Source organism: Xyrauchen texanus, chromosome 44 (assembly GCF_025860055.1).
Source record: "Xyrauchen texanus isolate HMW12.3.18 chromosome 44, RBS_HiC_50CHRs, whole genome shotgun sequence".
Lineage (NCBI taxonomy): Eukaryota > Metazoa > Chordata > Actinopteri > Cypriniformes > Catostomidae > Xyrauchen > Xyrauchen texanus.
In genome coordinates this window covers 30,644,095-30,665,179 of record NC_068319.1, presented here as the reverse complement: position 1 = coordinate 30,665,179, position 21,085 = coordinate 30,644,095, and the positions used below count along the sequence as shown (strand labels likewise).

The following is a 21,085-nucleotide window of genomic DNA, read 5'->3' as shown; positions in this document are numbered from 1 at the left end:
GAGGCCCAGCTCTGATCGAGGAATAGGAGAACATTGTTATTTTCGACAAAAACAAAAACTCCTCTGACCGCAACATTTAACAGATACAATTTGGTGGAAGTAGCCAGAGATGTAAATCTCCTCCAGAGAGGCATGCCGCCACCAAGCCCATGAAGTTACCACTCCTCGTGTCGAGTATGCCCTCATTTGTGGTGGATAGAGTGCACCTGGAGTTCTCCCCCTCTCGTAGCAGAAGTCATTGCAAGGAGAAGAGATGGTTGTTGATTTTAAGAGAACACGGAGTGACCGCTCTCCGCTGAACATCGACGGCACCTCTGTGGAGATCGTCAAGAGCACCAAATTCCTTGGTGTTCACCTGGCGGAGAACCTCACCTGGTCCCTCAACACCAGCTCTATCACCAAGAAAGCCCAGCAGCGTCTCTACTTTCTTCGAAGGCTGAGGAAAGCACATCTCCCAACCCCCATCCTCACTACATTCTATAGAGGGACTATTGAGAGCATCCTGAGCAGCTGCATCACTGCCTGGTTTGGGACTTGCACCGTTTCGGACCGCAAAGCCCTGCAGAGGATAGTGAGGACAGCTGAGATGATCATCGGGGTCTCTCTTCCCTCCATCAAAGACATTTACAAAAACAATGCATCCGCAAAGCAACCAGCATTGTGGACAACCCAACACACCCCTCACACAAACTCTTCACCCTCCTGCCGTCTGGCAAGAGGTGCCGAATCATTCGGGCCCTCACGGCCAGACTGTGTAACAGCTTCTTGCCCCAAGCCATCAGACTCCTCAATACTCAGAGACTGGACTGACACACACACACGTCTTGAGTTGCACTTTAATTATTGTCACTATACCTGGCTGCTACCTCAATAACTGCTATGTGCATAGAACATTATCTCATAGTATGTTATGTTTACATTTGGCATTTTTAGAAACTGTCATCTTTTTGCACTACTGTGTACTGGTCAGCGCTGCACTGTCACTCACTGTGCCTATTGTCCTGTTAATTTTTTTGTAATTTATTGTACTGTCCTGTACTTTTTGCACACGTTTGCACTTTATATAGGTATGTTATTTAGTCTGTGTAGTCTCATGTGGTCCTATGTTGGTCCTTTGTTGTTTTTATGTAGCACCATGGTCTTGGAGGAATGTTGTCTCGTTTCGCTGTGTACTGTACTAACTGTATATGGTTTAATGACAATAAAAAACACTTGACTTCACTTGACTTGAAAAGTATTCTTATAGGAGGGTCATTTCAGATCTGCTGATGGGTCTCACAAACCAATAGAACATGGTTCAAGTCCTAATGAGCTATGGATGATTTTCTCACTATGGGCTATGCATTCTTTAGCAACCTTGCAAAATTGTGAAATCAGTGCACAGCAGTGCTCAGATAGCATGTGATCCCCAACTCAAGTAGCATTAAAAGTGGCCAGTATGCCTCTGATGGTGGTGGGAGACTTTGCTACATTGAGCTGTTCCTGCTAAAGCAAAAGAAGATCACAGCTGTAGAAGTAAGGAAGTTCACCTGGTACAATTCACACCAGTAACACTCTGTGATTATGACTCTTCCTCCTCCTATGAGGTCAGAAAATTCCTTTTGATCAGAGTCAGAAGCTTTGAGGGAAAGGATGAGAAAGTGCCTCCTGTGCCTGAGACTTCAGTTCCAAGATCACCAAGATCAGTCTCACATTCTCCACTTCTAAGAAGGACTTGGAGAAGGCTGAATTGAGGAAACACAGAGCTGAAGCCACTGTATGTGGTACCACAATAGGTTGTGCATTTGCTGACTCAGGGAAGAGCCAAAGCCCCCTGCCTGTTAATATATGCAGGATCCTTTGTGCTGTTGCTTTGGACAACACATGCTAGCCCTTGTTGTTGCTGGAAGTGCTGAAGTTAAAAGTAAACTGCTCTTAGTTCCAACACACTGATGTTCTGAAATACCAAGCTGCTGCTCCAGTACCCATTGACTCCACAGTGTGCTTAGTCTAATCTGTTGACACAAGCTGCTGAAGGAACACTCAGTCCAGCAAGCTGTCCCTCACTATATTATCTTTGCATCTCCACCTATGGGTAACCAGCATCTTGGTTGACATGATAGTCTTGAGGTTGCACACTAAACCCAACAGACATTGCTACAAGACAGCTTGTAGGACTACCTGCACTGAGACTCATGAGGTAGAGCCTTCAGCTTACTTTTGACCACACCAGAGTGAGAATCTTTCTGATCTTAAATTTGAGAGACAATGCACAATGATTCTCAGGCACAGAAGTATACAAGTATACTGAAGAGCCATAGTTGACTCAGCCCTTGTTGATGTGGATGAATCAAGTATAAACCTGACTTTAAAGATTATCCACTTCACCTGATGCCCTGGATAATTTATTTATATGTGAAATATGTCATGGAGTGGAGAGATGTTTTTAGACTAGGGTATGGTACATTAGCCTGTTCTTATTATTTAGTCTAAATTTTGTAGCTCTCCAATCAGAATAATTATAATCAGTGTTATCACGTGATTTATAGTTTGATTCATAACTTATTTCACATTGTTGTGCATATTGCAAAAATCAATTATCAAATTGAATAAATGAAGTGTTATAGATGATTGATGGCTGTATTGTGTGTCTCAAGCGGAGTATAATACACTATGTCCTGGAGGAGAGGGGTTCAAACCCAACCCCATCACCATACTCCTAGAAGGTAACCATTCCACTACACCACTGAACTAATTGTCAATCACAGCTCACAATTCCTTGAAAGATTATAGTCAATAAATACATTACATTTGAGCAGCCAGTAAGATACAGTAAGCTTACTGTGTGTATCCAGTACATCTGTATCTGATCTGTTTCAGGATAATTTGTTGTCTTGTGTCAGATATTAATGAATGTCAGGAGCTGCCGGGTCTCTGTCAGGGTGGAAACTGTATCAATACGTTTGGAAGTTTCCAGTGTGACTGTCCCACTGGATATCAGCTCAACATCGACAACCGTATCTGTGAGGGTAAGAGAGCTGTCGTTGTGTGATAAACTAAAACTCTGTGTTCTCTGACAGATGTTTAGAGAGGTGAGTGTGAGTGTAATGGATGTGTTTCAGATATCGATGAGTGTGTTGTCAGTTTCGGGGTTTGTGGTCCAGGCACCTGCTACAACACACTGGGCAACTACACGTGCGTGTGCCCGCAGGAATACATGCAAGTAAACGGAGGAAACGGCTGCATGGGTGCGTGTTTCAGTGTATGTTACATACTTTTACATAGTTATAACACATTAATGAGGACTGTGCGTTAGTCAAGTCAAGTCATTTTTATTTGTATAGCGCCTTTCACAACACACATTGTTTCAAAGCAGCTTTACAGAAGATCAGCATTAACAGACGATAAAACTGCAATGTCTATAAAGTCGATTAATCATCGTTGTTATTGTAGATATGAGGAAAAGTCTGTGTTACCGTAGTTACTCGTCCACCTGTGAACACCAGTTGACCTTTAACACCACACAGAGATTGTGCTGCTGTGCCTACAATATGGGCAAAGCCTGGAATAAACCCTGCCAGGCCTGCCCAACCACTGGCACAGGTGAGCCAATCATGTACACACACATACACATATATGCATGTGACTGGGAGTTAATGACGTTAACCTCTGTGTTTATAGGTGGCTATCAAAGTCTCTGTGGCAGTGTGACTGGATTTAAGATTGATATTGAAACAGGAAAACCGAAAGGTGAAAGAAGTTCAAACGAATCTCAAGTTTTTGACATACTTAAATAGAAATTGTTGTAATTATATGTAATGGTTTTTGATCTGCTTTAATCTTTTCAGATATTGATGAATGTCATGAAATCCCAGGCATCTGTGCTCTTGGTGTGTGTATCAACCGTATTGGCAGTTTCCATTGCGAGTGTCCAACCGGGTTCAGTTATAATGACCTGCTGCTCATCTGTGAAGGTCTGATGCTTCGTTTCATTCATTTCTTGTGTCACCTAACAGAATTGCAGAAATAATGACAACATTTTCAACCCCTTTCTCAAACTCTCCAAGGCTCTCCATTGTGTTAGTGTTTAATTGAAATGTGCATGTGTTCAGACATTGATGAGTGCAGCAGTGGTGAACGTGTGTGTCAGAGATATGCTGACTGCATCAACCGTCCAGGCGGCTATCAGTGTGAATGTTCTGATGGTTACATACTCTCACCTAATGGAGACTGCACTGGTGAGCTACAAGCACTAATGTGAAAGACACTACAACTGTCTTGTAGATTGTGTATGGACAAGTCAAAATAAACGTTTGTAGTGATCAACATTATGCAACAAATGCTGGTAATTGAGCGTAACTTGTATTCCAGGTAATGAACCCGGAATATTTACATTTATGCATTTGGCAGACGCTTTTATCCAAAGCGACTTACAGTGCACTTATTGCAGGGACAATCCCCCTGGAACAACCTGGAGTTAAGTGTCTTACTCAAGGACACAATGGTGGTGGCCGTGGGGTTCAAACCAGCGACCTTCTGATTAACAGCCCTGTGCTTTAGCCACTACGCCACCACCACTCAATATTCATTTAAAATGTTTTTAGTTTTTTTTCCTGAGCTGCAGAATATATATATATATATAATAGATAGCCTTTGATAACACTTGTAGAGCTGGAGAGTCTTTAGTCAGTGATAACATGGTTTGGTTGAACATTGTGAGAGCAGTGTTTTATTTGACAAATTTGATCGATCGATCAAGTCATGTTACAGAGTCATTTGAATTTCACATATTTGTACCTTCATAAACACTGATTTTCAGACCGTAACGAGTGTGTGGAGATGCCAAATGTGTGTCATCATGGAGATTGTGTGGACATACCAGGAGGATATGAGTGTGTGTGTCAGAGCGGCTTTACAGCAACACTAAACCGCAGAATGTGCATGGGTAAGACCTGCATGAGTCTGGAAGTACTGGAGATTTTGTCTATATACTAATAGAGTGTTGCATGAGTCTCATAATTAGAACTGTAAGGTCTAACTTCAAATGTGAATTTGACCTTCTGATCATTGTGAGATGTGATATGTTTTATTGAAAAATATATTAATTTATTTAACTCATTCAAATCAATTGCAGCTTCTTTGTATCTTCATATGTAGATGTTGACGAGTGCTCACATCAACCGTGTGGGAACGGCACATGTAAAAACTCTGTGGGCTCTTATAACTGTATCTGTCATCCTGGATTTGAGCTCGCCCATAATAACTACTGTACAGGTACAGCTGTTGCTTCCATGAGCATGCTTTTTTAAACTAACTGCTGTTTGTTGAATTGACTAGACATTTATTTCATAGTGGGACTCATTCATATGTTCTGATATCATTTCTAGATATTGACGAGTGTTCAGTGTTTTACACTCAGCTCTGCAGGAACGGCCAGTGTGTTAATAATATGGGATCCTTTCAGTGCCTGTGTAAAGAGGGTTTTGAACTCACTCTGGACGGCAAGAACTGTATAGGTGAACTAAGTTTTACTTTATTACTTATTTAGTCATGTGCTTTATTCTTGGGTGAACATATCCATCTGAGACTGGAGTATAAAATATATCTTGTGTTTTTAATTTTTTTATTTACTTAACTATTTAGTTGTTTATCATTCATTCAATTGGTTAAACTTGAATCCACATTGACTTAAACTAGCAATGCCAGGGCCATGGGTTTGATTCCAGGGAACACACAAACTGATAAAATGTAAATGAATACATGAGAAGTTTGAAGTTTCCAAGTTGCTCAGACAAGTACAATCTAAAACAGAGATGTAGATAAGCGTGACGCAAACATCACGATTGTTTTTAAAGGTTAACTGCTCATGCAGAAAGGCTTTCCAGTAGTCCAGTCTAGAGATGACAAGAGCCTGGACAACGAGTTGTGCAGCATTATCACATAAGAGGGGACTGATTCTCCTGATATTGTACAATATAAATCTGCATGATCTTTGCGATGTGGTCCATGAAGTTTAGCTGGTCTTCAAACATTATCCAGAGGTCCCTGGTTGACCTGCTTAGTGTGGTCTGTGTAGCGGTGGTAAAAAAAAAAAAAACATGTGCCTTAATGATACTGTAGGTCCCAGTGAAGTTTTGTTTATGGAGAATAGGGCCCAACATTGGACACTGAGGTACCCCCTTGATGTGACAAAGTCACAGCTCCAACAGACCCTGAAGGATCTACATGTGTAGCTGGACTCAAACCCATGAAGTGGAGTTCTCATGATGCTCAGAGGATAGACAGGAACTAATGACTCAGGCAGCAGAATGAGAACATGATCTGAAGGCAGCTCTCACCAGCCTCTGGGATTCAGGGACAGATAGCAAGATCTCTGATGAATGTCTGGGGAAATAGTGGTCAAAATAAAAGGGATCTGGCATCCTCACTGTAAAACGGGGCTCAGTGAAGCTCGGAGGAGTGTCCATGGAATGGCCCAGGCATGAGCGGGTCTGATGGACGCACGCACTCCCCTCCATGGTCCGAGGCGCGTGGGGCAGCATCATCCATGGTGGCCTGTCTTCCCAGGGCCGCAATTACTTGCATTACATCTAACTCACGCTGTGGGTCTGAGGAGCGGGTCCGTGGTGCATCTTAGTTGGCCGAACCCTCCCAACTCTGATTCTGGGCCTGCGAGGATGCCAGTGTGTGAACACATGGAGAAAACTAGCCGGCTTCCCGAGAAGAGGCAATGCTCTACGTTTATTTTGTGGCCTCATTCCCCCTGCTGCCCAAACGAGGCTTATTAATTATACGCCTCTTCTCATATCCTGCCGAACTACTGTCGTGAGCCTGGCTGAAAGACGGCCCTCAGAGGTGGGGCGACGATGATGAGAAGGAGAGGGAGGTCGTTCCGCCACACGGTTTTTATTCTGTATAATTGCACACTATTATTCTTTTTTGGGATTTGTAAATAGATGCGTCCTTTGTTGATATAATAGCTGTATGTCTTCTCTGTTGATAAATGCAGATATTAATGAGTGTAGAATGATCCCTGGGACATGTGCTCCTGGAAAATGTGTGAATCTGGATGGATCTTTCAGATGCGTGTGTCCTAAAGGTTATATTGTCCACAATGAGCACTGTGTAGGTAAGAGTACAACTTTATATGCCTGACAAGAGGTTACTTATGTTATTCTTTATTATTATATTATTCATTAAATATTTGATTATCTCACTCTAGATGTCATCAGTTAAAAATAACAAATATTTTGTGGGAATTATGAACACATGTATGATCTAATTTTAACATTCAAAGTTTTCAGAATATAGACTATATATCTATATTGCTTTACTCTGATTGAATAGTCCTCACTTGCTGTGTCTTAAAACAATTTAAAATGCTAAAGAAGGAGAGAATATTTTCAACAGTTCATGTACCTTCATGCTAATGGGTTTATACAGGATGCTATTTTGTATTAATTACTCTGATGTGTATTTGTATGTGTTCACAGATGTGAATGAGTGTTTAGAGGACTCTGGCATCTGTCTGTATGGCTCCTGCTTCAACAGTCTGGGCAGCTTTGAGTGTGTGTGTAAACCTGGATTTGTGCTGTCAGAAGATAAACGCCGCTGTTATGGTAATTCAGTATAACCTGATAAATCTACATTCAAACTGATTTATACAAATGTATGCCTACATACAAATAAAAGTATGATATATTTGCCTTTTAATGCATATTGAATTTATTTCAGGATTTAAGGTACGTGAATGAGGTAACATGAATGTAGTCATCACACGCTTTTGTGTGGGCTGCTTGCTATTTCCATTGTAATTTGAAGGTGTCATTTTTCACACTATGAAAGGCATATATTAACTGTATAATGGCATCAAATCAGAAAGAGTAAGGAACAGGATCTCATTGAATATATATGCTGTTTGTTTTGTCAGACACTAGAGAGAGCTTCTGTTTTACACTCTTTGAAAATGGCAAGTGCTCCGTACCACAGGCATTCAACACTAGCAAGGCCAAGTGCTGCTGTAGTATAATGGCTAAGGAGGGCTGGGGCGACCCCTGTGAGCTGTGTCCTAAAGAACACAATGGTACCTGGGTTCACATCTCCTTCAAATCATCTGTGTCATTCAGCACAACACTGAACCATATTTATACTCATAATTTCATGTTTTCACAGCTGGATTTCTGGAACTATGTCCTTTTGGTCATGGGATTGTTTCAGGTGTTGGGGACACACGCATCGGTAACTGCACACAGCCCAAATACAAATTAATGTTTGGAACTCGCACAATTTGAACCTGTCAATGTTTGATTCTCATAGGTTATACTCTACAGATTGTAACATTGTGAGAATTACAAAGAATTTGTAATTTAATATTGATGTGATATTCTATGGATTTCTGGGGTAAAATTCAGTCCCAAATAGGACAACAGCAAACTGAGAGTGCAGAAAATTGAAGCTAACCCATTGAACAGTTTCCCATGCAGAACAAAAACTGCTCTCTTGCTCTCTGGGTGTCACAGACTTAAACGAGTGTGTGGAGAACCCAGAGATATGTGTGAATGGTCGCTGCATCAACACTGATGGCTCCTTCCGCTGCGAATGTCCCACGGGATACACACTGGACTTCACAGAAACAAACTGTGATGGTAAGAGACCACTGAACTAAATATAACCTTAAACAAATCTGTTTTTAAAACTATACTTCACAGCTTCACTCGTGCCTCAAACTTGTTCACTTCACAAAGGGGGAAATTCACTGAGAATGAATTAAACCTAGTAAAAGTGCTGGTTATTTGCATGCGCTGTCTGCACTGGTTTAGCTCCCGATTCAATAAAGAAATTATACTGAATAGGCAACAGCGCAAATGTGCCCACAAAATCTCAATTCAATTTGCACAGTTCAGTTTCAATCTTGCTGGTTGGTTCTGAGCGTTATATAGTGGAGGATGCAGCAGACCACCTCAATCTAACACACTCTGCTGGAAATTAAATCAGTGGTTCTCAGCCCTGTTCCTGAAGCACCCCCCCAACACTGCACATTTTGTATATCTCCCTTTTCTGACACACCCAATTCAGGTCTTGATGAGTTGAATCAGGTGTGTTTGATTAGGGAGATATCCAAAATATGCAGTGTAGGGGGCTCCTGGAATAGGGCTGAGAACCATTGGGTTAAATAGTAAACACAGGCAGGTGGGGCTCGATAAACTTACCCACCTAATAGGGATTGGCATATGCGAGCTGATCTGCATGACAATCATGTACAAGCACAGGTAGGAAGGTTCCACAAAAGTCCTTACAGTCCTGTTGGAACGGGAGAGACATTAAACTGGTACGTAAGTGCATGATGGCACTGGAAGCCCACAGATTAAAATGTGCATCTAGGTGTCTTGATCATTTGTATATTGATTGAGGCAACCATCCAGCAGTAAGAACCCAGTTGGCTTATGCATGGGCATTCTCCATGTCGATTGAATATATGATCCCTGACAAACTGCATGCTGGAATGCTTGTACAATGCTCAATTCAGATGACATCATCTGACTACAAACAAGCTTAAGATGATTAGCCTTAGATGTTCCCTAGCAAGAAAGCTAGAAAGGTTGAATACTGCAGCCCTGAGTGTAGTCCACCTTTCAGACCACTGTTCTCTGTTCAAGGAGGGTGCAGGCTACACGATCAGAAATTAAATTCTGAGTAAACTTCAGAACCTTCCAAACTGCCCCTCAGATCATCCTAACCCTATGTTTTTAGCCTTCCTATCCAAGGAGACCAATTTGCCATGATCCTTGGAACTCATTGAGTCCAATTGATCCATTCATCAATTTTCGATAACCGCTTATCCAATGTATGGTCGCAGGGCTGCTTGAGCCTATCCCAGCTACTTTGTGCCTCATTGGATTGGCAACATGAATGGCAATGGACGTATGCTTCTGGAGTTCAGCTTAGAACACAAATTTGCCATAACAAACTCCTCTTCTGCTGAAAAGCCCAGTTCAATGGCACCTAGAGATACCCCTGCACAAAGTATTGACATATGCTAGATCCCAGAATGACAGCAGGACATGAAACATATAGTGACATCAGACTCATGCCCAGTGCAGACTGTTTTAAAGATCAAAGACTCCAGACACCATGACAAGTTTTGGGAGCAGTATATGGGCTTGTATGCCACTTCATTGACCTCACAAAGGCATTTGAAACTGTCAGGCTGGTCTGGTGCAGATACCCACAAAACTGGGGTGTCCTCTGCAATGTTTATTCATCATTAAACAACTACAACATGGTCAGACTGAACTGGCCAACTCTATAGAAGCTATATGCTCTCCTTATTGGCATCTTGCTTAAGGAAGCAAATATCAACATATATGATGGACTCAACCAGTTCAGAAATGATGCTGGCCTGTTTAACCTGCACAGACTTCTTACATAATCCAAAACCTGTGAACCTCTCGTTGTTCAGTTGCTTGTCTATGAGCTTGTCTATAGCTCATTTGACCATCTACACAGGTGCAGAATGCTGTTCACATGCTCACATACAAATTTGCTGCAACTGGGGTTATAAATACAATTATTATTTAATTACTTATTTTTAAACATGATTAACAATCGTATTTTATCTAATTACACAATGATGATCCATCGACATTATAGACATTACAGTTTTATCATCTGTTAATGCCTGATCTTCTGTAAAGCTTTTGAAACGATGCGTGTTGTGAAAGGCGCTATACAAATAAAATTGACTTGACTTGACCTTCACAATGTCTTCACAGATGATAGTTTATTTATTTAGATTTCCTCACTGTATTGTTTGTGAAGTCTGTCTGCTTTTTCTGTGTGTAATGCAGATATTGACGAGTGTTCTGTTGGAAACCCGTGTGGAAATGGCACATGCTCAAATGTGATTGGGGGATTTGAGTGTCTCTGTGAAGAGGGATTTGAGCCTGGACCAATGATGAGCTGTGAAGGTTAATTGACAAACTTAAGATGTAACACATCTACCACAATTTCACTCAAAGTACTTTTTATTTAGATGTCAATGTATGATTTAATCCAGGGGCAGGGACTAAAAACAATTCAAAAGTGAAAACCAAAAGTTTTATAGTTTAAAATGTATTGCTGAACTAAACCGAAAACCAGAACGAAGTTCCTTTCCATTTTTCCAGAGTGAAAACGTTATTTTTAAATACTGGTTAAAGGTGCTGTTAGTGATTTTTTTTTTCATGGAAATGTATGTAAAAAATGTTCCTAGTCCGCGAGAGATATTATTGAAGTCTCCTGAAATATCTCACCGGTCTCTGTTACAGCTGTAGACTTTGCAAACAGCAAACAAAAATGTGACCGTGGACCATGACGCTTTCGACCTGTCAAACATTTTGCTTGTTCTCATAGTATTGTAGTTGCAGTGAATTACTGAGACTTAATGCCATTTTTATGCCATGTTGTTCATAACAGTTGTCAGTTGCCATGGTCATGTTCTCACTGCGAGAACATGACCATGGCAACTTTGCGGTCGCGGCTTTCCTTCAACAGAAGGATATCCACTCCAGCCGCCCCCTGCCTCGTTCCTTCTTCTCACGGGATTGAGGACGACCCAGCTGGCGATGGTGGCAATCTGGGGATGGCAACGGGCTCGGTTCCGCCGGGTACGCCCCTGCGAACCACCCGCCCCCTGGCACGCTCATTGACTTCCGTCCAGGCTCGAGGCAACAGCGGCTCACTTCACGGCCAGCCTGCCTATCCCCTTGAGCCCCCCGAGCTGGATGAGCTCGCCGCTGCATCAGAGAGCGGTCCGCTGTCTGACGCGGATGACTCGACTGGGCTGCCGCCTTCGGGCCAGCACGCACAGTTTGAGGCAGACACCCAGATGTCCGACATGCTTGCCCGGGCCGCCACCAGCATGGGACTGGACTGGAACCCTCCGTCCTCCCCACAGCCTTCGCGGTTTGATGATTGGTTCCTCGGGTATGTGCGGCGCTCACAGGTTCCTTTCTTCCCGGAAGTGCATGATGAGCTGACGAGTTCGTGGAGCACACCCTTTTCCACCCGTCACAAAGCCTCTTGCTCATCCGCTCTCACTACCCTAGATGGCAGAGTGGCCCACGGGTACATGCCGGTCCCCCAGGTGGACCGAGCGGTTGCGATACACCTGTCCCCTCCAAGGCCTTTAGGAGGATGTCTTCACTGACCTCTAGAGCCTACAATGCCACTGGACAGGCCGCTTCCACCCTGCATGCCATGGCCCTCCTTCAAGTCCACCAGGCCAAGGCACTTAAAGATCTTCACTTGGGTAGTCCTGTTCCCGATGTGCTGCAGGAACTGCGCTCAGTGACTGACCTCGCCCTCAGGGCCACGAAGGTCACAACACGGTCACTCGGGCAGGCGATGGCCACTCTTGTGGTTCAGGAACAACATCTGTGGCTGAACCTGGTCGAGATGTGCGAAGTGGACAAGACACGCTTCCTTTGCCCAGCAGTTCTCCCCAGTGAAAAAGCAGACAGAGGCCATCTCACACATCCTCCCCCCGGAGCTGGTAAGAAGACCACTCAGTCCCCCAGTGGAGGGCCGGGATGAGAATCCTTGGTTGAATTTATTTCATTTGCCGCACCCCCTTTGGGCTGCGGTACCCACATTCTCAATAAAAGAGCTATTTCCTTTGTCTCTGGGTCGCCTGGCCCGCAAATGCCATTCTCACGGCACTCTGCCGCCACACCTCAACAGTCCCGGCACGCTGGACGTGGACCTTTTGCCTTCAGCCCCATGACTGTTCCCTTGCCGGCCGGTTCTGATGAGTCCATAGGACGCCTCTACGGGACCTCCTACTCAGTTACTATCCCGCCCCCTGCCAGGTGTGCGGAGCAAGGTAAGTGCTTCGAGTCTTCTCTCAGCACCAAGGTCCTCCCCTTCGACAAGTCTCTGTCCCCTTGCGTCTTTACTTAGGTCGCAAAGGCAGCCCTGGCCCCGCTTCGGGAAACCGGCATCCGCATACTCAACTACCTCGACGACTGGCTCATCCTGGCCCACTCCTGAGAGTTACTATGCGCCCACAGGGACCAGGTGCTCAGGCACCTCAGCCGTTTAGGGCTTCAGGTCAACTGGGAAAAGAGCAAGCTCGCCCTGGTTCAGAGCATCTCTTTTCTCGGCATGGAGTTAGACTCAGTCTCAATGTCAGCGCGCCTCACCAACGAGTGCACACAGTCAGTGCTCAAATGCCTCGCCGCCTTCAGGCTGGTCGCAGCTGTCCCTTTAAAACTTTTCCAAAAGCTCCTGGGGCATATGGCGTCCTCCGCGCCAGTCGCGCCGCTGGGGTTGATGTATATGAGACCGCTTCAGCACTCCAGACTCGAGTCCCGAGACGAGCATGGCGCAGCGGCACGCACAGTTTCATCATCACCCCCGCCTGCCACCATACGTTCAAACCCTGGACAGACCTCTAATTTTTGCGGACGGGAGTCCCCTTGCAGCAGGTGTCCCGACGCATCCTGGTCACTACCGATGCCTCCAAATTGGGTTGGGGCGCCGTGTGCAACGGGCACGTTGCTGCGGACCATTGGAAAGGGGCCCTGCTGCGCTGGCACATCAACTGCCTAGAGTTGTTGGCTGTACTTTTTGCCCTGCAGAGGTTCTCTCACTAGTTCAGGGCAAACACGTCTGGATTCGATCAGACAGCACCACCACGGTAGCGTACATAAATCGCCAAGGCGGCATACACTCCCGCCACATGTCAAAACTCGCCTCTCGTCTCCTCCTTTGGAGCCAACAGCGACTCAATTCGCTGCGTGCCACTCACATCCCGGGCAACCTCAACGTGGTGGTGGACATGCTATCACAACAACCCTTGCCCAGTGGAGAGTGGAGGCTTCACCCCCAGTCAGTCCAGCTGATTTGGGAACGGTTTGGCAAGGTTCAGGTAGACCTGTTCGCCTCCCGAGAGACCTCCCACTGCCCGCTCTGGTATGCCCGAACGTAGGCTCCCCTCGGGGCAGACGCGCTGGCACACAGCTGGCCCATGGGGGCCACTCTGTTCTTGCACAGGTGCTGTACAAGGTCAGGGAGGATGAGGAACAAGTCACTCTAGTGGCTCCTTATTGGCCCACTCGGACTTGGTTCTCGGAACTCGCGACACCCCCTCCCTGGCGAATTCCCCTGAGGAAGGACCTTCTTTCTCAGGGACAGGGGAACGCTCTGGCATCTGCACCCAGACCTCTGGAACCTCCACGTCTGGCCCCTGGACAGGATGCGGAAGATCTAGTTGGTCTACCACCTGCTGTCGTAGACACGATCGACCAAGCCAGAGCACCCTCAACCAGGCAACTTTAAGCCTTGAAGTGGCGCTTGTTCGCGAATTGGTGTTCTTCCCGGGCTGAAGACCCACAGAGGTGTGCAGTTAGGTCAGTGCTCTTATTCCTGCAGGAGAGGTTGTAGGGGAGGCTGTCCTCCTCCACCTTGAAGGTGTATGTAGCCGCTATCGCAGCCCACCATGACACAGTAGACGGCAAGTCTTTGGGTAAGCACAACTTAATTATCAGGTTCTGAAGAGGTGCCCGGAGGTTAAATCCCACCAGGCCAAGCCTGTTTCCCTCCTGGGATCTCTCAGTGGTCCTCTCGGGCCTTCAGAGACCTCCCTTCGAGTCGGACTCAGGGCCCTCTCCCTGAAGATGGCCCTCCTGATCGCGCTCACCTCCATCAAGAGGGTCGGGGACCTGCTAGCGTTCTCTGTCAGCGACACCTGCCTGGAGTTCTGTCCGGCAAACACTCATGTGATCCTAAGAGGCGACCGGGCTACGTGCCCAAGGTTCCTACCACTCCCTTCAGGGACCAGGTAGTGAACCTGCAAGTGCTGCCCTGGGAGGAGGCAGGCCCAGCTCCTTCGTTGCTGTGTCCGGTACGTGCTTTGCGTACCTACTTGGACCGCACGCGACGCATTAGACATTCTGAGCAGCTCTTTGTCTTCTTTGGTGGACAGCGGAAAGGGAACGCTGTCTACAAACAGAGGCTTTCCCACTGGGTAGTTGATGCCATTACTTTGGCCTGTCACACCCAGGCCGTGCCCCCCCACCTTGCGGGTCTGAGCACACTCAACAAGAAATGTTGCGTCCTCGTGGGCACTGGCCAGAGGCACCTCCCTAGCAGACATATGCAGAGAAGCGGGTTGGGCAACACCCAATACCTTTACGAGATTTTACAATCTTAGGGTTGAGTCGGTTTCGTCCCGTGTTTTCTCAGGTCCGAGCCGGTAGAACTCTGACCGGGTGGACCGCTTGCTCCTAGCGCCCTTTCCCTCCGTTGAGGTAAAATCGTGCGCTCTTATCCCAGTAGATCCTACTAACTTGGCTCCCTGGAAGACTCCTCCCTAGCCCTCTGGTCCGCGAATTCAGCGGAGGAATTTGCCGACTGAATCCAATGCGGGTACTCAATCTAGCCTGTACTGGAATAGGTGCTCCACAGGTTTCCACGGTACGGTCCCCTTGCGAGCGGACCGCGTCTCCCTTGGGCAGTCCTCACGGACCCCCAGTCCCTCCCAATGAGGTAGGATCTACCACCGCGCCATTCTCCACATGTGACCTAAAAGCACATGTGATGTAACCCTAACCCTAACCACTCTTTACCTCCCCCAGTCTGGGCAGGTGTGGTCACCGCAGGGTCTTTTCCCCCTGAAAAAATAGGAACTGGGTAAGATCGCCTTCCCCGATGCGTATGATGACCCCAGCTGCTTTAACTCTATGCGAGATACATAGAGAGAGAAAAGGCGCGGCTCACGCGGCCTGCTCCCATGCTTGGCACTTCGCCTTATTCCCCCCTGTCGGGGGTAAAGAACCAGAAGGCTCTCATGATTTTATGGGGCGTGGGGGAAGGGTACATGCAGTCTGACACAGCTGGTCGCTTTGGCATGTAAATGACCTGCCCGCTCCTGTGTCAGCAGGACACGTACACGGCTCAGTGCATGGCGTGATTTAAATTGGACCCCTAGTGTCACTTCATCGACACAACATCGAAGTCAGCGACAGACGGGGAACATCAAGGTTACGGATGGAACGTCAAGGTTACGGATGGAACCTCCGTTCCCTGATGGAGGGAACGAGACGTTGTGTCCTCCCGGCCACGTCGCTGAACCGAGCCACTGTTGCGGCCGAACCATTTTCGGCTCCTCATAAAAATCCTGAATGAAACTCCATGCATTTCCCCTCCTTTATACCCGTATGTCCGGGGGCGGGACATGCAAATTCTGTCTGCCAATTTCTCTTTGGCCTTTTCTCATAGATCAGAGATGCAAAAGGTGCTCAAGAGAGACCCATAGTGTCGCTTCTTCGACACAACGTCTCGTTCCCTTCATCAGGGAACGGAGGTTACATCCGTAACCTAGACGTTATTAAGCATTATTATATTTCATTCTAATCTGTTACCATTTGGAAAGGAGGCAATGGAACACAGGAACCGGAATGAAAAAATATATTTTCTGCTTAGAACGAACCGAAAATTATTATAATTTCTGTACATTTCTATTAATTTATTTATTTAATCAGAGACAATACACATTAAGAAACATAATATAAATGTAAAATTTGCCAATTTTTATCTGTAGTCCCTGGGCAGGTTGATGATAAAAAGAGAGCGAGATCACAGATCAAATAAAACTCATTTAAATTCATAAAAACCAAAACATTACACTAAATACCTATAGATGTTGACAGTTTTGATTTGACATCAACCAATTTTCTTTGTTGTTTTGAGAAACCACCATGACTTGTTTGTTCTTTTAATTCTATTGAAAGTCTATTCAGTCATGGTTTCCACTAAATGCAAAGGATAATTGACTAAATGTACTTTTTCTCAATGGTATGTTACAATCACCCCTTGTACTAGCTCTTGTGTTCCTTTCTGTTATTTTATAAATACACTCCTTGAATATGGGTGGAGCAAAACCATTCAAAATCTTAAAAACCAACACTAAACTAGCCAAGTTTATCAGATGTTCCCAGCTAAAAAAAATATACTTAATTAAAATACAACAGTGAATAGCTTGCTTATAGACAGTTTCAACAGGCTTAAGAGTGGACGTACATATTTGTGTCCAAGTAGTCAAGCAATAAATATGTGGAAGAATCGTAGCATTCATGAATAACACTGCTGCATCTTTAGTCACGCTGTCTCTAACGTATCTAATATTGGCTAGATTGACTTTCACTGTATTCACAACTTTCTTCACGTGTTTTTTTTAAAGAAATCTGAGAATTTATAATTATTCCTAAATATTTCAATTCTTTGATTATATCAAGCTTCTGTCGCTGGACATATACTTCTGGTTCAGTGTCAGAATTAGCACTTTTTGTAAAACATACATTCTGTTTTCTGGATATTTAGATGCAAATGTGATTTGGCAAGCTAATTTGATACCTGGACCATTGCACAAGACAATTTCTGTGCTGCCTATTGCGTATTTTCTGCATGTACAAAAATAATAGCATCATCAGCATACATTTGACAGGTAATGTCCAAAGGCAAACATTTGGAAGATCATTAACATACAAACTAAACAACAACAAACCTAAAAATAGATCTTTGTGGAACTCCAGCATTGTAATCTAAATATTCAGTTGTTGTGTTGCACACTTTTACACACTGTTTCCTATTCTCTTGGTAAGATTTAAACCACTTGATGGCACCAACTGAATGCTTTTTTAAATCAACTACACCCCCTCTGTCCATCTTTACTTTGATGTTTTCTAACAGTTTTTTCTGCAACCTAACTGCATGGGATGAAGAGAAATGGCACTATTATTAAGATGTAAAAAGAATTGTTCTGCTATCTGTTTCTCAGCAACTTTAGACATGACTGAAGAATGCTTATCGGTCTATAATTACTGTCTGCATGATTTCAAGATTTATAAATCCGTGTGACTACTCCATATTTCCACACAGTGGGAAACATTCTATGAGTTATTGATCGGTTAATGATCTGGGATAGAGGACATATAACTGATACTTTTTGGGTTTTTAAAAAGACAGAATCTATTCCATATTTATTTCTGGTCTTAGAATCCTGAAGAGAGCTAATAATCTTTTGTCTCAGACGCCTCTTTAAGAGTGAATATGAGCAAAGCGATATTCTCTCATTTAAAACACTCTCTGTGGACAAAAAGACTTAGTGAGAGCATTCATTGAATCTACAAAATAATTATTAAAAGTATCTGCTATCACACAATGATCATGAATATATGTTTTGTGTTTCTTACTGGCTTTTTATCATTTCCAAATTGGTTTCTCAATTTTCCCATATCAATTCAACATTCCCTGTTCCTCTATTAGTGTAATGTAAGATTTATCTTTAGCTTTTCTGATTTCACTTTTTACTTTATTCCTTAATTTATTACAACTTTTCGTGTTTCAATCTATATTTAATAAACTGATTCGACACATTATCTCTATATTTTATGAGTAACCAAATGTTTTCATTTAGCCATGGAAGAATATTTTTCTTCCTAGGTTTACTTAAAATGTTTCTTTTTCTCATGAAGCTGTTTCTAGTATTTTAAATAGTATTCATAAGAACATTGGCATTCATTTCTGTACAGTTATAAGAAAAATGTTCTGTCCGATTTACAATTGAAGTTAAAGTCATTAAAAGGCATTTTTTTTTTTATTTAATATTAGTAAACTATAGTTTTGGCAAGTCGTTTAGGACATCTACTATGTGCATAACATGAGTAATTTATCCAGCAATAGTTTACAGACCGATTGTTTCACTTTTATTTGACTATATCACAGTTCCAGTGGGTCCGAAGTTTACATACACTAAATTAACTGTGTCTTTAAGCAGCTTGGAATATTCCAGAAAATTATGTCAAGCCTTTAGACAATTAGACAATTAGCTTCTGATAGGAGGTGTCCTGAATTGGAGGTCCATCCATCCATCCATCTTCAACCGCTTATCCAAAGTCGGGTCGCGGGGGCAGCTGCTCCAGCAGGGGGCCCCAAACTTCCCTATCCCGAGCCACATTAACCAGCTCTGACTGGGGGACCCTGAGGCGTTCCCAGGCCAGTGCGGAGATGTAATCTCTCCACCTAGTCCTGGGTCTTCCCCGAGGCCTCCTCCCAGCTGGACGTGCCTGAAACACCTCCCTAGGGAGGCGGCCAGGGGGCATCCTGATGCCCAAACCACCTCAACTGACTCCTTTCGACGCAAAGGAGCAGCGGCTCTACTCCGAGCTCCTCACGGATGACTGAGCTCCTCACCCTATCTCTAAGGGAGAAGCCCACCACCCTTCTGAGGAAGCCCATGTCGGCTGCTTGTACTCGCGACCTAGTTCTTTCGGTCAGGATCCAACCTTCATGACCATAGGTGAGGGTAGGAACAAAAATTGACCGGTAGATCGAGAGCTTTGCCTTTCGGCTCAGCTCTCTTTTCGTGACAACGGTGCGATAGAGCGAGTGCAATACCGCCCCCGCTGCCCCGATTCTCCGGCCAACCTCCCGCTCCATTGTCCCCTCACTCGTGAACAAGACCCCGAGGTACTTGAACTCCTTCACTTGGGGCAAAACCTCATTCCCTAACTGGAGTACGCACTCCATCGGTTTTCCTGCGGCCTCAGATTTTGAGGTGCTAATCCTCATCCCAGCTGCTTCACACTCGACTGCCAAGCGATCAAGTGAGAGCTGAAGGTCACGGACCGATGATGACATGAAGACAACATCATCTGCAAAAAGCAGCGATGAGATCCCCAGCCCACCGAACCGCACACCTTCCCCACCCCGACTACGCCTCGATATCCTGTCCATGAATATCACAAACAGGATTGGTGACAATGCGCAGCCTTGGCGGAGACCAACCCCCACATGGAATGAACTTGACTTCGTGCCGAGGACCCGGACACAGCTCTCGCTTTGGACGTACAGGGATTGGATCGCCCTAAGAAGGGACCCACCCCGTACTCCCGCAGCACCTCCCACAGTCTCTCCCGGGGGACCCGGTCATACGCCTTCTCCAGATCCACAAAACACATGTAGACCGGATGGGCATACTCCCAGGCCCCTCCAGGATCCTTGCAGAGTAAAGATCTGGTCCGTCGTTCCACGGCCAGGACGAAAACCGCATTGTTCCTCTTCAATCTGAGGTTCGACAATCGGCCGAACCCTCCTCTCCAGCACCTTGGAGTAAACTTTACCAGGGAGGCTGAGAAGTGTGATACCCCTGTAGTTGGCACACACTCTCTGATCCCCCTTTTTGAAGAGGGGAACCACCACCCCGTTCTGCCACTCCTTAGGCACTGTCCCAGATTTCCACGCAATGTTGAAGAGGTGTGTCAGAATTGGAGGTGTTAAATCAAATTAAAATGTTGATGTATTTTAAATGTATTCGGCTAAGGTGCATGTAAACTTCTGACTTCAACTGTACATCATCTAATGTCTTTCTCAAAATACTGACCTCAACTTTTGGTATTTTGAAATGACCAAGTATTCTATTAATATGACTGCCAAATCTTTTCTTTGTCAATTTCCTTGCTAAAGTGTCCAATTATGATCAGCTAAACCTGTAATCTTATTGAAACACTTTACTATATGATCAGGTTTGTTACTAAAAATCAAATCGATTTGTGTTTCAGAAGATCTGGTAATCTGTGTGGGTGCTTTTACAAGTTGTGTCAAATGAAAACTGCTAGCTATATTTTTTTTAAATGTTCCTATACATTTTATCAAACCAATTCATATTTAAATCACCAAGTAAGATAACTTCTTTTGTAGAATCACAAGCCTAAAGAAGTTTATATAAATTATCATAAAAAATTATTGGATGAAGGTGGTTCATAAATACCAATAATTATAAAAGACATATGTGGTGAGAGAGAAACATGTACTGTACATCTCCCGAGAGCAAAAGCTGGGTAAGAAAGATACATCCAGACAACGTCCAGAAAACCTTAGACAGTTTTGCATTCTTTTTGCCAATTTATGTACCGGTTCATGTGATTTACTCATCCATAAATCAGCAAACTATTGTAGATGGTAAAATGCCAAAGATAGACAGTCCAGGAGTGCTCCAACACGGGCGCATTGTGAACATCAAAAACGCAATAATACAAGTTACTGTGATAAAAAGGTTTATCAGATT

The 21,085-nt window shown here is 44.5% G+C and overlaps 1 protein-coding gene across 1 annotated transcript in view; it reads left to right on the top strand.

Moving 5' to 3' along the window:
• The window catches only part of LOC127636651 (fibrillin-2-like), a 169,052-nt gene that overhangs the window by 115,420 nt on the left and 32,547 nt on the right, over nucleotides 1–21,085 (top strand). Inside the window, 16 exon segments of the mRNA XM_052117306.1 lie at nucleotides 2,637–2,705; nucleotides 2,883–3,008; nucleotides 3,102–3,227; nucleotides 3,433–3,582; nucleotides 3,661–3,729; nucleotides 3,828–3,953; nucleotides 4,092–4,217; nucleotides 4,799–4,924; nucleotides 5,137–5,253; nucleotides 5,367–5,495; nucleotides 6,989–7,108; nucleotides 7,473–7,598; nucleotides 7,910–8,062; nucleotides 8,152–8,217; nucleotides 8,499–8,624; nucleotides 10,827–10,946. Of these exon segments, the coding sequence (XP_051973266.1) occupies nucleotides 2,637–2,705; nucleotides 2,883–3,008; nucleotides 3,102–3,227; nucleotides 3,433–3,582; nucleotides 3,661–3,729; nucleotides 3,828–3,953; nucleotides 4,092–4,217; nucleotides 4,799–4,924; nucleotides 5,137–5,253; nucleotides 5,367–5,495; nucleotides 6,989–7,108; nucleotides 7,473–7,598; nucleotides 7,910–8,062; nucleotides 8,152–8,217; nucleotides 8,499–8,624; nucleotides 10,827–10,946 (1,875 nt within the window).